The sequence below is a fragment of the Rhagoletis zephyria genome, unplaced genomic scaffold (genome assembly GCF_001687245.7).
Source record: "Rhagoletis zephyria isolate East Lansing unplaced genomic scaffold, Rhagoletis_zephyria_1.1 Rzeph_scaffold_09607, whole genome shotgun sequence".
Classification (NCBI taxonomy): domain Eukaryota; kingdom Metazoa; phylum Arthropoda; class Insecta; order Diptera; family Tephritidae; genus Rhagoletis; species Rhagoletis zephyria.
The window spans coordinates 8,966-23,508 of NW_016166685.1; the positions used below are offsets into that span (position 1 = coordinate 8,966).

The 14,543-nt window shown below is 36.9% G+C and overlaps 3 protein-coding genes and 1 long non-coding RNA gene across 4 annotated transcripts; 2 read left to right on the forward strand and 2 right to left on the reverse strand.

Moving 5' to 3' along the window:
- Positions 1-19: 19 nt before the first annotated feature.
- On the forward strand, positions 20-1,057 carry LOC108375916 (putative nuclease HARBI1). The gene is made up of 2 exons (XM_017632070.1): positions 20-158; positions 214-1,057. The coding sequence occupies exon 2, from the start codon at positions 263-265 to the stop codon at positions 1,028-1,030; it is 768 nt and encodes a 255-aa protein (XP_017487559.1). The 5' UTR covers positions 20-158; positions 214-262; the 3' UTR covers positions 1,031-1,057.
- A 2,303-nt stretch (positions 1,058-3,360) lies between these two features.
- LOC108375917 (uncharacterized) lies at positions 3,361-4,379 on the reverse strand. Its single transcript, XR_001849213.1, has 3 exons — positions 4,238-4,379; positions 3,683-4,166; positions 3,361-3,611 (listed from the first exon to the last, which is right to left on the reverse strand). It is a non-coding gene; the product is annotated as an uncharacterized LOC108375917 (long non-coding RNA).
- Positions 4,380-6,072: 1,693 nt separating this feature from the next.
- Hap40 (Huntingtin-associated protein 40 kDa) lies at positions 6,073-7,697 on the forward strand. Its single transcript, XM_017632072.1, has 2 exons — positions 6,073-6,275; positions 6,331-7,697. Exons 1-2 carry the CDS (start codon positions 6,193-6,195, stop codon positions 7,205-7,207), a joined length of 960 nt encoding a protein of 319 aa, XP_017487561.1. The 5' UTR covers positions 6,073-6,192; the 3' UTR covers positions 7,208-7,697.
- A 352-nt stretch (positions 7,698-8,049) lies between these two features.
- LOC108375918 (ATP-binding cassette sub-family F member 2) lies at positions 8,050-10,576 on the reverse strand. Its single transcript, XM_017632071.1, has 5 exons — positions 10,523-10,576; positions 9,720-10,407; positions 9,057-9,562; positions 8,415-8,951; positions 8,050-8,354 (listed from the first exon to the last, which is right to left on the reverse strand). The coding sequence occupies exons 2-5, from the start codon at positions 10,393-10,395 to the stop codon at positions 8,232-8,234; spliced, it is 1,842 nt and encodes a 613-aa protein (XP_017487560.1). The 5' UTR covers positions 10,396-10,407; positions 10,523-10,576; the 3' UTR covers positions 8,050-8,231.
- Between the last annotated feature and the right edge of the window lie 3,967 nt (positions 10,577-14,543).

Here is a 14,543-nt window from a genome sequence, read left to right on the forward strand (position 1 = left end):
TTAATGCATTTATAGTTTAAACGAAATTTTCGCGTTGAGCGTGAAAGCGCGCAATATTTAATTGCAAAATACGAAAGCAGTTCATCCTACGTAAGGAGGAATTACAGAGGGGGGAGACCACAAGCAACGCCAAGCACACATGTGTTGTTGTTTTTATGGTAAAATTGGAATGATTCTATCTATGTGCTTATAAAAAGTAATTTTCTTATGTAGGTTTTGCAGCAATAAAACAACCATACGTGAAGTTAGCAATCTATTTAATATGTCTTATTCTTCTGTCCATAACGTGCTAAATAATGTTATGTCGTTTTTGCTTGAAATTTCACCGGACATCATAAAATTCCCTGAAAGTGATACTGAAAAAGAGATTATAGCACACGATTTTGCGGCAATCTGTGGCTTCCCTAACGTATTAGGCTGCATTGCAGAAACCTACATTTCGACAAGGGCGCCAAAAAAAACAGTTCGTTCCACATATATAAATAGGCACGATACTATTTCCGTGCCCATGCAGGGTATATGCGACGCAAATTTAAAATTTATAGACGTTTTCACTGGTGCACCGAGTAAAGTGCATGAGTCGCGGTTGTTGAAGTTATCTTTCATTAGTAAGAAACTTCCAAAGTTATGTTTACCAAAATATCATCTGTTAGGTGATTCTGATTATCCGATCAGAAATTTCTTGTTAATTCCATATATGGATTACGGAAATTTAACTGAGCAAGAAAAGATGTACAATTACAAACTTAGTCAAACTCGGATGCGAATAGAAAACGCCTTTGGATTGTTAAAATGTCGATTCCGGCAACTTATGCGACTAGATTTTCTTGAAGTTGAGACAACAACGAAGTTTATAATGGCATGCTGCGTACTTCATAATATTTGCATAGACAAACAAGATGTTATTGAGGGAGAAGAATATTGCGCTGAACCTGCTTCCGTTCGGGAACATTTTCATTCCGAAGTAAGTGACTCTGTTCTTACCGAGCTTGGCGAAATGAAAAGAAGCCAAATAAAGTCACTTTTTTGACACGTTTGCTTAAGCCGTGCCATGATACATGCTTTTTCATATAAATATGAAATATTTTATTAATCAAAGTATTTTACAGATGTGCTTCGAAGCAAGAGTGAATAAATATTTAAAAACAAATTTTTCTTTTGTTTCTTACAAACATTCGTATTTATTGAAAATAAGAGAGATCATGTTTATTTGCTTCAAATAGGTACAAAGTAATTCAGTATTTTAGTTAATTTGGAACGAACATATGTATGTAAAAAAATTAGTGGAACCGCAAGTCATAACGTGTTCAATCGTAAAATTTTAGAGTAGCATAAAAGTTTTGTTTTTCAATACTTGATTTTATGATTTTTACACGTTATGACACCTTGTAGAACCCTCTACGGTATTTACATATTTCGGTTCCCAGGCTTCTTAGCGGAATATAAAAAAGTTCAAGTAATTTCTCTTTCTGGTCCAACGTTTCGCCAAAAATCCGACGGATTAAGGGCAACGTCTTATACTCACGGTTATATATATATGTATACAGTGCAACAAAATTCAATATAGCACAGTTTGCCACTCATGTTTAATAATTTATATTTCCAACTTTGTACGGAATTTACCAAAACAAACTAAAAGATGTCTAAGCATGTCCATCAAAATTTCGCACTTTTTAATCAGAGTTTTTAGAAAATATCTGAGTATGCAGTTTTGTAGCCCAATATACAGTGGTGGAAAAATAAAATAGGGACAAGACATTTTATCAAATTTTTCCTATTTTTGTTTTGTTTATTTAACATTTATTATTTTTTATAAAAGTATAGCTCATTATCTAACAAAAACCATATCAATTCGTATTTCAAACTTTGCGCAAAACTTCTGCAAAATTGTATCTAATTTTTCAACATTTTTATCGACGTTTTTACAATTTTTTCGAGTATGTAGTTTTAGCCCATTAAATTTTAGTAGAATGAAGTCTAAGTTTAAAGTTGCTAAAAAATCGGGTCGACTTTTGGCAATTTTTTTAACGCAGTTTCTTCCATACAAGGTATATTCGAATTTTTTTTTCTTTATGGACCAAAGCGCGTAAAAAATTCAGAATAAAAATTATCAAGTTTGAAATATGAATTTATATGGTTTTTGTTAGATAATGAGCTATAATTGTGTAAAAAACAAAATAAATATTACATAAACGAAAGAAAACGAGGCAAAATTTTAAAAATGTCATGTCCCTATTTATTTTTCCACCACTGTATTTTAGTAAAGTGCAATTTTCAGTTTTCTTCGAGTATTCGTTATAGAAAGTGCACAACACAGCCGTAAAAAAATATCATAAAAGAACGCCACTCGAACAAAATTACATACTCAAATACTTTCCTAAATCTCTAATTAAAAAGTATGAAACAAGTATTTATGTGGTAAGTGTTAAAGAACGAGATAGACTTTTATTAAAAGTAAATTAGTAAACGAGTGGCGAACTTTGTTATAACNAGAACGAGATAGACTTTTATTAAAAGTAAATTAGTAAACGAGTGGCGAACCTTGTTATATTAAATTTTGTTGCAAATAATGTGTCCATATGTAGTTCTTGACATAAATAATTATTCGATAGGACTTATTGACAAGCTAATTGAAACTTGCATGTTATTATAAGAAAACTGAATGGGCTCTAAAACTGCGTTTTAAAATTCTGGTTAACAATTTTGAAACACTTATGACAATATTTTTGAATTCATTAAATTAACAACATTATAAAAAATTATTAAAATGAAATTAGAAATAAATAAATTCAACAATTTTATTGAGCCTGAGACCGTTTTAAATGAAAAATTATTGCGAAAAACAACAATAGTTTACAAATGGTAGAAGTTATCCTATTGCGGAGATCACCATATCTCTTCATCCGACTTCATAGCGGTCACTGGGATATGAACCAGCGACCTCGGATTAAAAAGTGGTCCACCCACTGGGCTAAGTGCGCCACGTTAACTATTGTTGCTTTTTTCACGGCCTCTAGCTCAATAAAATTGTTGAATATGATTTGTTATTAGGCCAATAAATAGCAAAAAAATACAAATAAATAAATAGGCAAAACTTGTCAATAAGTCCAATAATACGATGACGGACATATTATTTGCAACAACATTTCAATATGACAGTTTACTACTAATGTTAACTAATTTATTTTTAAAACAAATTTTTGAAGTAAAGATCGTTCTATAAGATACCACATACATAACTTAATAATCTTCTAGAAATTTTGGATAAAAATGTTGAAAATTGTTTGACATTTTTTTTTAATTTGTAGAAGTTTTCTGAACTTTGTATGAAATTGGAATCTACATACATACTTAGGTTTATATGGTTTTTGTTCTCGAATGAGATTATTATAAAAATTAATTAAAAATATAACTAAAAAATAATAATTTTGCTTACTTTAATCGAACATAGTGCTAGTGCCGTTGTTGCTATTGAAGTCGCTCCGAAACCCGAACCAGTAGCACCTACAGATGTAAATGAGCGAAGGGATCCCGGTAAAAGTGCTAATTGGAGAATCGTTGGGCCGGAATCGAAAGGCAGTTGCACGTATTTTATATCCAATCACGGAAACCTGCAAGCCAAAAGCCAAGAGATACACATATTAAAGTTTAATAGATCATAAGCAGCATATACAATTAGAACCTGATTCAATAAGTATTATATCTCGCACACTCATAGCTTCCAGGTGGTTTGCTGTCAGCCATCCATTTTTCCATAAGGCTTTCGATTCTTGCAGCTCTCTCCATTCTTTCTTTGTGTCGCCTCTCTCTAGCTTCCTCCTTCCTTGCAGCAATTTCAATGAGAGTTTCGTGCAACGATTTCCCCTTTCTTTGCTTTTCTTTTGCTGTGACCTTTTTTATTCCACATTGGCATATTTCGTCTATCTCTTCAAACTGCAACTTTTGGCGTTTTGCACCTGAGATGCTGTTATTTTTCCCTGGCGCCTTTTTACGTTTCATGATGGTCTTGTACCTTTCTTCACACTGCTTCCAACTTTTCCCGTCGAACTCCGCAGAAATCTTCATCCACATGTCCCTCTTTGTTTTTAATTGCTTGAAGGGGCCAATGTCCGGAAAATAGGAAGTGTACTTATCCAGCAGAAGCAGCGTTTCGCCTTCAGTCCATACTGCAAAAAAGCATCGTTTAAATAATAGCATTTTCGGCTTTTACTTTTCTATCCAAACATTCTCATATTACCTGTAACTGTTTTGCTCCGGACAGGGATTTCTTCTTTAACTTCCATCCTTTTTTTTTTTATTTTAAATGGTCCACAAAAATCTCCTCAATTTGTGCTCCGCTTACCGCCCGAAAAACAGCTGACTGGATTTCAGGGTTGCAGTTTGTGTTCTTTTGTACGTGTGAAGGGCTGCACTGAACCTTAAGATGGGGCAATTTCACAGGGTGAAGTGCAACTTTGAAGTACTTTTGCACCTCCGCATGGCAACATTTTTACCCATAATCATTAGCGAAAATATTAGGTTCTTTCCCTAACAATCCGCACCNACTGAACCTTAAGATGGGGCAATTTCACAGGGTGAAGTGCAACTTTGAAGAACTTTTGCATCTCCGCATGGCAACATTTTTACCCATAATCATTAGCGAAAATATTAGGTTCTTTCCCTAACAATCCCCAAAGGATCCGGTAATTAGAGAATAAGCGAAAATTTTGCCCTAAAAAATGGAACAAAGTCCAGAAGTATGGGAACGAAAAAAACTACATTTCATGCCCAGAATTTGAAAAACAGCAGATTGTCACTTAAATGCAAACACTTGGAAATTGAATTTTGGTTTCACAAATTTGATTTTATGTATATCGCCGATGTTTTTGCAAAACCGCCCGTCGCCCAATTGCAAAACCGCCTATCTAACGGCACTCAAATTTTACAGGAGAGCGAAAAAACGGTTTATTCGTTGAAGGCATTAGTTGTGCTTTCGTATTCTCCAGCAAAAAATATCCAGTAACTTGCCAGTAACCAAATCTCGGAGAGTAAGCCAATATTTCCTCCCAATGAGTGCAATATGCAAGAAAGTACGAAAAGGCAAAACCAACAAGAAGTTGTTAGTTTTATGAACAGCTGATTAATTAGTTATTTTCCGATGCTGTTTTCTTAGAAAACGAGTGTTTTCCATCTTATTATATATTTAAATAGGTTTATTTTGTCAATTGCAACTCTAAAAGCACCACAAACAATTATTTTCTTGATGTGATTTACAATAAGCATCATGCCATCAGCGGTTTTTCTTACTAGCAAATAGTGCGATTGCGTCAAATGACAACTATTCAGTGTTTCGTTTACATGTTTGAACATAAATTTTTCCAGTTTGTGAAAATTTAAATCTGCCTTATCCTGAGTTTCACCTGAAAAAAATTCACCCGAAAATTTGTCATCCGTCCATGGAGTAGTTTTGTGCTACTCTGATGTAATGCAGGGATGGAGTATATGGTCCTGCCCTAGGACATCGCAATGTTAATTGGACCATATTTCTTATATGAATTCTGGTTAATTTTGGAGCATGAACCAATTAGAACAGATCTGACCGGTTGAGAAGCAGCCATTTGTAATAGCAATTGAGAAAAAAGTGTGTGACGTTCGTAATTTTGAAGTTTGCTATTTCTGTTTTGCTTCTTTCTTTATGTGTATTTTGTCCGTGGTTTATTTAGTGATTTTTAAGTGATTTTTTGTGCAAATGTAATTCAAATGAAGTGCGCGGTGATTGGATGCAAAAACACGTACAAAAATAATAAATTGGTTAGAACAAACATGTGCACAACATTGCTTGCAGTTTTTCTTTATGCTACCTCTTAATATTCTTTGTTTACTTTTCACAGAAAATAACATGGCGCCGAAATTACAAACGTCAGCCAGAAAATTACTTTTTTCTTTTGCTTCATCTTGTCAGATCTTGTGTAGTTGGATCGTGATTTTGGGTACTCCTTGGGCCTTAGCGAGTACTCTTTACACGCATGCATGGAGTAGTCGCGATTTTTGCAGGGTTGTTGTACGGGAAAGAACCTACTGTATTTCCTTTTGGCTATGTTTAGTTTTCGCAGCGCCGAGCACAGCTGTTAGTTGGGGTTATATGCTTAATAAACAAAACTTATCAGCTGTTGCAACTTTTATTTGTAAGCTTTTGTTTATTTGTCAACCAAAATGGACAATTATCCACAAAAGTTAGTTGATCAGTATTTAAAGGCTTCGAATAAACTCAAAAAGTTTGATAGAGTCGTTTTCAAGTATGTTGATGATCTTTTGTATACCAAATATCCACTAAAAGTTTCTTTCCAACAGACGCTTTGCGCCTAATGTCACCGAGGTGCTGGAGGAGTTCGGACGTTTGGCGTCACGTTTCGAGGAGGCTGGTATCTTTCAGTATGCTGCAATGTGTCACTTAGGCGTTGCTAAGTGTGAGCTGTCTGCAGGAAATGTGATCAACGAATGCCAAGCTTACCTGAGAGCAGCTCGCGCTTTCATGCGCGTACACAATACAAACGCTGCACTGCAACTCCGTTCCAGCGGGGGCGAATTTAAGGAGGGTGCATTGCGTTGTTACTGTCAAGCATTGGAACGTTGTGCCGATGACACGGTTTTGAAGGCGGCTATAATCCGTGAAATGTCACCGCTGCAGCCACATTATGATGGCTGCAGTAGTTTTGCTTCCCCTGCACATAGAATATTTGAGCTAGAAGTAGCAGCACATGCATCAGTAGAACAGAGAGATTTTCTCAGCGCACTTCACCAGCTCGATGATATAGTAGATAATATTTGCGAGCGCAAACAGCATGAATTGTATGCAGATCTGCTGCAGCGTGTAGAAATATTACGATTGCTTTTGTTGATGGCGTTAAACCTGCCACCAGCGCGGCAGTCACCATCACATATTAAGCTAATGGAATATTATGGGCGATTGGCGGATCTCGAGAATGAAAACAAGGCGGGCGCAAGTTCGCCGCTTGCAGAGATAGGTGGAAATCACTATAGCACAGGCACTTATGTGCCGCCAGAAATGAAATGGGAGCTGTCGGAAATAGTGTTAGCCTGGAAGGAATGCCGAATAACAGACTACAAAGTAATGCTAAATCAGTTTGTGGCAAAATTTAATGCGCTCAATGAGGCACATCGGCATGTAGCGCGATGTATATGTGAGAAGTTGGAGGAAAAATATTGAGGAGGACAATAAGTGGGTGGTTGGGAAAGAAACAAAATTTGTTGTTAATCAAATAAGCGCATTAATTATTTTCATGCATATTTTAATAAATGTTTATTGACAGTGAACGTTATTGTTTTAATTAACTCAGCTAGTTGCATTTAATACGAAAGAGTGCAAGGTTGGTAAATCGATGATCGTTTTCCAAGCGTGTGGCTCATTTTATACTGTTATTTATATTTCCCTTTAAACAAAAAAAACGTTATTTGTGTATGAATGCCTGCAAATTTTATTTATTCTCAATGTGTTTATTACACTCATCATTTGTTGAAAGCTTTTGGCATACATTTTTCTTCTATTGCCGATTAAATACAATTTCATTTCACTTGATTTCTATTATCCGAATATAAAAAAATTCATCTTCTAATATGTAACCTATAGGTTTATGTTCACTTTATAGCAAACCTCATTTTTCAAAGGCAGTAGTTTTGCCCATTAGTGTTCAGAAAAATAAATGACCGCTAATTGAACATAAAAGCGGTACTTATTTCAGCACAAGTTTAGTTTATATAATTGTTATCCTTTAAAACTGATGTATTCTAAACTGAAATGTATAGTATTCCGAGAAGCCTCGGGACCGCCTAGCAGTTTTGATGACTGGATGGCTTTCAATACATTCAGAATATTAATTATTTGTAGCATAGCATATAAGTATTTATAGTAGATATTTACTGAGTAATAAATTACTTAAACAATCAATCACAAATGTCGTTCTGTTTCACGGAAATAGTTTTAAGTTCTGCTATTATTCAAATTACCCATATCCGCAATATTTTCAATGCTTATATTCAATGCTGTTTTAATTTCTTTCTTAAGACAATTTGATGTTACGAATATAGAGTTTTGCTTTCGCGCTTTAGTTACAATCATTTAAGCATATGTTCATTGGTTTCATAAAGTTTAAATAAATAAAAATTCGCTTGGCTAGCAAATTAAAATTGGTTGATTATATTTGCTTTTATATGTAATTATGTGCTTGCTTGATTTATTTCTTCTTCCGTTCATTTTCATTGGTAATTTTATTTTTCAAATGATCCTTGTAGTCCAAAATGTTGCCCTTCCATTTCGTAACAGTTTCATTTTCGCAGACCCAAATTTCCTCGGCAACCTTCAGGTAGAAACAATCTATTAACTCATTAATTAATTTTCATTATTCCATGTCACCCACCTGATTGATCAGTCGGAAATCGTGACTAACCAATACCATACCGCCATCAAAATCATTAATGGCATCAGCCAACGCGTCGATGGTTTCCATATCCAAGTGATTGGTAGGTTCATCAAGTAATAGAAGATGCGGCACTTGCCAAGCCAACCAGGCAAACACTACACGGCAACGTTGACCATCGGACAGTTGTCTTATCGGGCATACTTGCTGGCGGCCAGTCAAACCATATCGACCAATGATCTTACGCATCTCTTCTCTCTCCTTGACAGCGGGGAATTCGCGCATCATATACTCCAAAGGGCTAACATCCAAATCGAGCAATTCATGCAAATGCTGATGATAGCGGGCAATGCGCAAATGCGAATTTTTGCGAATCATACCCGAGGTGGGCACCAAATCGCCGTACAATAGTTTAAGCAGTGTGGATTTGCCCGCGCCATTGGGTCCGACCAAAGCCAATCGTGTGTCTAAATCAATACCGAATTCTAGATTTTTGTAGATCCATGGAGTATTTTCGTTGTAGCGGAAACTGACATTCTACGTAGAAATGAAATGTGTTTAAGGTGTGTCCAAAAGGAGGCAAGGTGTGTGATTCTTACAAGTTTGTACTTAACACAAAGCCAACTACCCAATTACACTTACCTGCACCATAATAACCGGTGGCGGCACGGTGCCGCAAGACGGGAAATAAAAATTCAACACTTTATCATCGGTCACCTTTTCGGTTAGACCTTGTGCAACCATTTTGGCAAGCGTCTTTTCTTTAGATTGTGCCTGACGCGCCAACTTAGCCGAACCGTGACCGAATCGCGCTATGTAGTTTTTCATATGCGAGATTTGATCCTGTTCCCAATTGTATTGCTTCATCTGATTCTCCAACAGTTCCATGCGTGTGCGTACGAATGCTTCATAATTACCAGTGTAGTATTTGAGGCGCTTCTGGGTCATGTGTATGATGTTTGTGCAGACACCATTGAGAAAATCTTGTGAATGAGAGATGAGCACAAGAATGCGCTTGTACTCCCTCAACTCTTCCTCGAGCCACACACAGGCATCCAAATCCAAGTGATTAGTCGGTTCGTCCAAAAGTAAAAGATGCGGTTTGACGAAAAGTGCACGGGCAAGCGCGATACGCATGCGCCAACCACCTGAATTGAGAAAAGAAACAATTACTCCGGGCTATCCGATTTTTCGTGAAATCTACGAAAATGCCATCACCGAATTCGATTAGCTACGAACTTAGCATATGATTTGAATTCATACATTGATTACTCCTGGAAATGTACGAGTAAGTTTCAATCTTACCAGAAAAGTCCTGGGCCTGTTTCTGTTGCATGTCTTTGTCGAAACCGAGACCATGCAGAATGCGTGCAGCCTTTGCCTCAGCCTGATCGGCTGACATGTCGTCCAGTCGCTCGTAGATATCAATCAATTGCTCCTGGGCATCATCCTCTTCACTCATTGCCAACTCTTCGGCTAATTTTTCCAATTTTATACGCTCCTCATCGACTTCCATGACGCACTTAAGCGCAGTTTTAGTAGACGCCGGTATTTCGCGCGTCAAATGGAAAATATCAATGTGGTCGGGTATTGGCACTTCACGTTTACCTAACACTGCCAACAATGATGACTTGCCACAGCCGTTCAAGCCAATGACACCATAACGACGCCCGCAATTCAACTCGAGCATTGTGTCTTGCAACAGCTCGGAGCCGAAGAATGTGATTGAAAAATTGGCAATTTTCACATCACGTGAACGAGGATGTACGGCTAGTGAGCCGGTACAAGAGCGTGCTTCGGCGCTAATACGTGCCTCTTCCTCTAACTTGGCGCACAGCTTTTCCTCCTCCGTCAATTCACGCTCGGGTGTGCCATTGGTGCCGTTTTGTGTTGGCTTCTTGGACGATGAGACTTGCTGGATTTTCTTGTTACGCGCGTCCTTTTTGCGCTGCGCATCGCGTTTCTTGGCATCGGAAGGCATTTTCAATTAAAAATTTCAACAAATTTGATGCTGTGTTGAAGAATATATGGAGTGAAAAATATTTCGCTGAAAAATGTAAANGCTGCGCATCGCGTTTCTTGGCATCGGAAGGCATTTTCAATTAAAAATTTTAACAAATTTGATGCTGTGTTGAAGAATATATGGAGTGAAAAATATTTCGCTGAAAAATGTAATATTTTCGTCAGTAATTCGGGACAATACTTAATAATTAAAATTTTGGCAGTTATAAAAAAAAATTTTTTTTTTCTACAAGTTCAAATTAAGTTGGTAGCGGTCAATTTAGAGAGCGCTAAATTCACTCGTTTGATCAATATAAGTGCATAAAGTAAACTTCTCAACCAATACAGTGGCAATGCAAACTTCCACGTCTACAGACAGCTTAGTAACTTTTCAGGCAACGTCGACCAAACAATAATACGAAGCATGAAACAATATCCGACCACTTGCCGCAGACAGTGCTTAGCGTAACAACTTAAAAGCTTAACCCTTCTTAAATGCGACACATATGGTGTCGTTCTTAAAACCTTCGCCACCTTATCCATTCAACAGCAACAAAGCCTCCCTTTCCCAGTTAGCTTATAAACAAAGCGGTAGATTTAAACAGTTGGCTGAGGCACCATTGTACACATACACTTGGATTTATTGTGGCTGCCAACACCAACACCATCTATTAGGAACAGACACAACATGGTCACAACAACAAGGTTACTGTAAAAACGCACATGTGCGCAAACAGAGAATGAGGTAGATACAATCTAAGCGGCGGTAAAAAACGAATATAAAGTAATACGCAAAAATCCAGAAACAAATGACGAATCGGCGGCAGATACACACGATCGCGATGGTGTAAAAATTTCGATTGCGTTGTGATGGAAAATTACAGAAACTAAAATATGCAACTCCTTAATGAAAGGTACATATATGCGATTATCTATGCAATTTTGTATCAAGTGCAACGTCATATTTGTTTCCTCCCAGAAAGATATCGCACATGCTGCCCGTGAAAATTCAATAATGAGTTATCACTTGGAAATGCTAGAACAAGACATTGGTGGTATGGGGGAGTAGCAGCGCCAGCGCATAGCAATAGAGCACTTAATTTTTTTCAGCTTATTTCATAATTGCACATTTCAAATTCCAATTCTACTCGATCTGTACCAGACAACGTGTTCACTTGAATACCCACCTATGTTGTTTTCCTTCGATTCCTTTGTAATTTACTTGGATTATTTAGGTTCCTGTATCGTCTGAATAACCGCAATTTATCTTGCAATTCCGTTTATGGTTTAAATTTTCACGTGCTGAAAAAATGCCCCCGACATCAGCGAAATCACGACCGACCAAAATCAGCAATCGAGAACGAAAAAACGAAAAGCTACACACACTGAACGCCCCTGCTGTGCCGTTGGCCATTTCAACGTGTGTGTTCAGTGTCGGACGCAGTAGCAGAGATGTATTTCAAGACAGCGATCCACAAACGAAATCATTGAATTATGTACAGGGAAAACTTTGAGGTTTTTTCGGATTTCAAACGAGGTATAAAAGCGTAAACAGACGGCAGCGCTGATCCGGATCAACTCGGGAATTAACTGCAATTGATCCGGATTAAGTCCGAGTTAGTCCGGATCAACGCTGCCGACTGTTTAAGCTTTAACTAACGCTCGTTTTTTTCAGACAAAAACTATATTTTACTGCGAAAAAATCCGATCGCAGTATCTCCATTAAAAAAAGCTATTTACACTACAGTGTGCTTTAGTAGCTGCCTTATATAACTGCGCTCGCATTCATGGCAACTCTAGAACGTTCTGCCATCTATTGCAATGTTCTGACCGACAACGAAAACACCTTGAAAACGAGTTTTGGGATTGTGGCAGTGTTGTTATACATAGGGACAAATCCCTACACGANTGCCGACTGTTTAAGCTTTAACTAACGCTCGTTTTTTTCAGACAAAAACTATATTTTACTGCGAAAAAATCCGATCGCAGTATCTCCATTAAAAAAAGCTATTTACACTACAGTGTGCTTTAGTAGCTGCCTTATATAACTGCGCTCGCATTCATGGCAACTCTAGAACGTTCTGCCATCTATTGCAATGTTCTGACCGACAACGAAAACACCTTGAAAACGAGTTTTGGGATTGTGGCAGTGTTGTTATACATAGGGACAAATCCCTACACGAAGGGATTTTTGTTGAAAAATAATGGCTGTAGGGAAAAAAGGACAGATTTTTAAAAAAGCTTGTAATGTAGGGAGTTTTCGACCGATTACAAAATATTTTTCACAGTTAGAAACTTTTCAATATTGTTATTGAGCTTTGTACCACTATGTTTTTTAGAAAACATGAAAACTTACAACAAAGGGTAAATCAGCCCGTTTTTGTGGCAACATTCTCGTAGTCGTGTTAGTGTGGCCACATTAAAATCATTCTATTAAAAAAAAAACTTTGCATTTGTGTCGTGTATTTGGCATACAAGTAGTTGAACTTGAGGAATTTGTGATCATTTTTTAATTGAGGATTTTATTTTCTACATTCTAAAGTTTTACACATGTTTGCGTTGGTAGCACTATTTTAGCAAATAATGAGTATATACTTTAGCAAATAATGAGTATAAAAACGAAAATTGGTCAAAAACAAAGTGTAGGGAATTTTGTACGGAAAAATATATGAGCGTAGGGAAAAATAGGGATTTTTATTTCGATGCGTGGGGACTTTTAAAAAAAGTATGTAACAACACTGGATTGTGGGCTGAAGGCTGTTCACACTCATGATTCAATAGAGAAAAATGTTTTCTCGCTCCCTCTTGACAAAATCGGCGCCCTTAGCAAGGCACTGTGTGTGGGTTCGTGTGTGTGTGCAAAGCTTTTGTAAGGGGGTTAAGGGAGTGTCAAAACTCTAAAGTCAACAATGAGCAAACCTTTAATTATTGAATCATGGTTCACTCATTCCAATCGGTGTCTACCCTAGTTTTTTTTTCGATTATTTATCGAAGTGGAAGTCATATTTTATCATTTTTAATACGCCATTTCGGATCATGAACCAAAAATACAAGATCACGTAAGAACGCGACGTTGTATTTGTAACTGGTTTTGAGAAAAAAGTTTGCGAAAGCGGGTTCGTCAGCTGAGCGTTTGTTAACATCACTAGCACCATAATTTACACTTTTATTCAAGTAAAGAAGAGTTAATTCAACATGACAACACATATTAAAGCATTTTGTTGCATCATTTTACCTAAATTGTGCGTTAAAAGTGGTTGACAATAATTTTGACTAATTTTGGTTTTCGTTGTTTTCTTTGCTTTGTGTACTTTTCCCTCGTTTTCCAGTGAAACCCGCAAAAAAAATCGACTTTTTTCACTGTCTTGTTCTTACGTGATCTTGTGTCTTTCGTTCATGATTTCGGATTTATTGTTAATTGGCTGGCAAAAGTAAAATAAGAATGAAAGTAAGAGGTTACTAATGAAAAGAAAATGAGGGAAAAGCATTTTGGTTTTGTTTTTGTGTAGTAAAACTGTAATCAGAGGATGTAAGAAATGTCAACGAAAACACTAACAGCCGGTGTGAACAGCCTTCAGCCCACAATCTCAAAACACGTTTTCAAAGTGTTTTCGTTGTCGGGCAGAACATGGTATAAGAACGCGACGTTGTGTTTGTAACTGGTTTTGAGAAAAAAGTTTGCGAAAGCGGGTTCGTCAGCTGAGCGTTTGTTTACATCACAAGCACCAGTATTTTACACTTTTATTCAAGTAAAGAAGGGTTAATTCAACATGACAACACATTTTAAAGCATTTTGTTGTATCATTTTACCTAAATTGTGCGTTTAAAGTGGCTGACAATAATTTTGGCTAATTTTGGTTTTCGTTGTTTTCTTTGCTTTGTTTACTTCTCGCTCGTTTTCAGTGAAACAAGATGGCGTAGAATCCGCTTAAAAAAATCGACTTTTTTCACTCCTTGTTCTTACGTGATCTTGGCGCGTATTCATAGTCCAGCAACTAAGTCGAAACTAACAAAGTTGCAACTTAAATTTAAGTACCAACTTAAAATTTGCCTCTATTCGTAGTCGCATTTCAGACTTCTACTTAAGAGCGAAATACACCACACAAGCGGCTTGTCAAACCTACTTTT

Coding starts and splice junctions, on each gene's coding strand:
- LOC108375918 (XM_017632071.1), bottom strand. CDS start 10,395: ATGCCTTCCGATGCCAAGAAACGCGATGCGCAGCGCAAAAAGGACGCG. Junction 9,563..9,719: donor ACAGGCCCAGGACTTTTCTG/GTAAGATTGAAA, acceptor TTCTCAATTCAG/GTGGTTGGCGCATGCGTATC. Junction 8,355..8,414: donor ATTTCCGACTGATCAATCAG/GTGGGTGACATG, acceptor TTCTACCTGAAG/GTTGCCGAGGAAATTTGGGT.
- Hap40 (XM_017632072.1), top strand. CDS start 6,193: ATGGACAATTATCCACAAAAGTTAGTTGATCAGTATTTAAAGGCTTCG. Junction 6,276..6,330: donor TTTGATAGAGTCGTTTTCAA/GTATGTTGATGA, acceptor TCTTTCCAACAG/ACGCTTTGCGCCTAATGTCA.
- LOC108375916 (XM_017632070.1), top strand. CDS start 263: ATGTCTTATTCTTCTGTCCATAACGTGCTAAATAATGTTATGTCGTTT.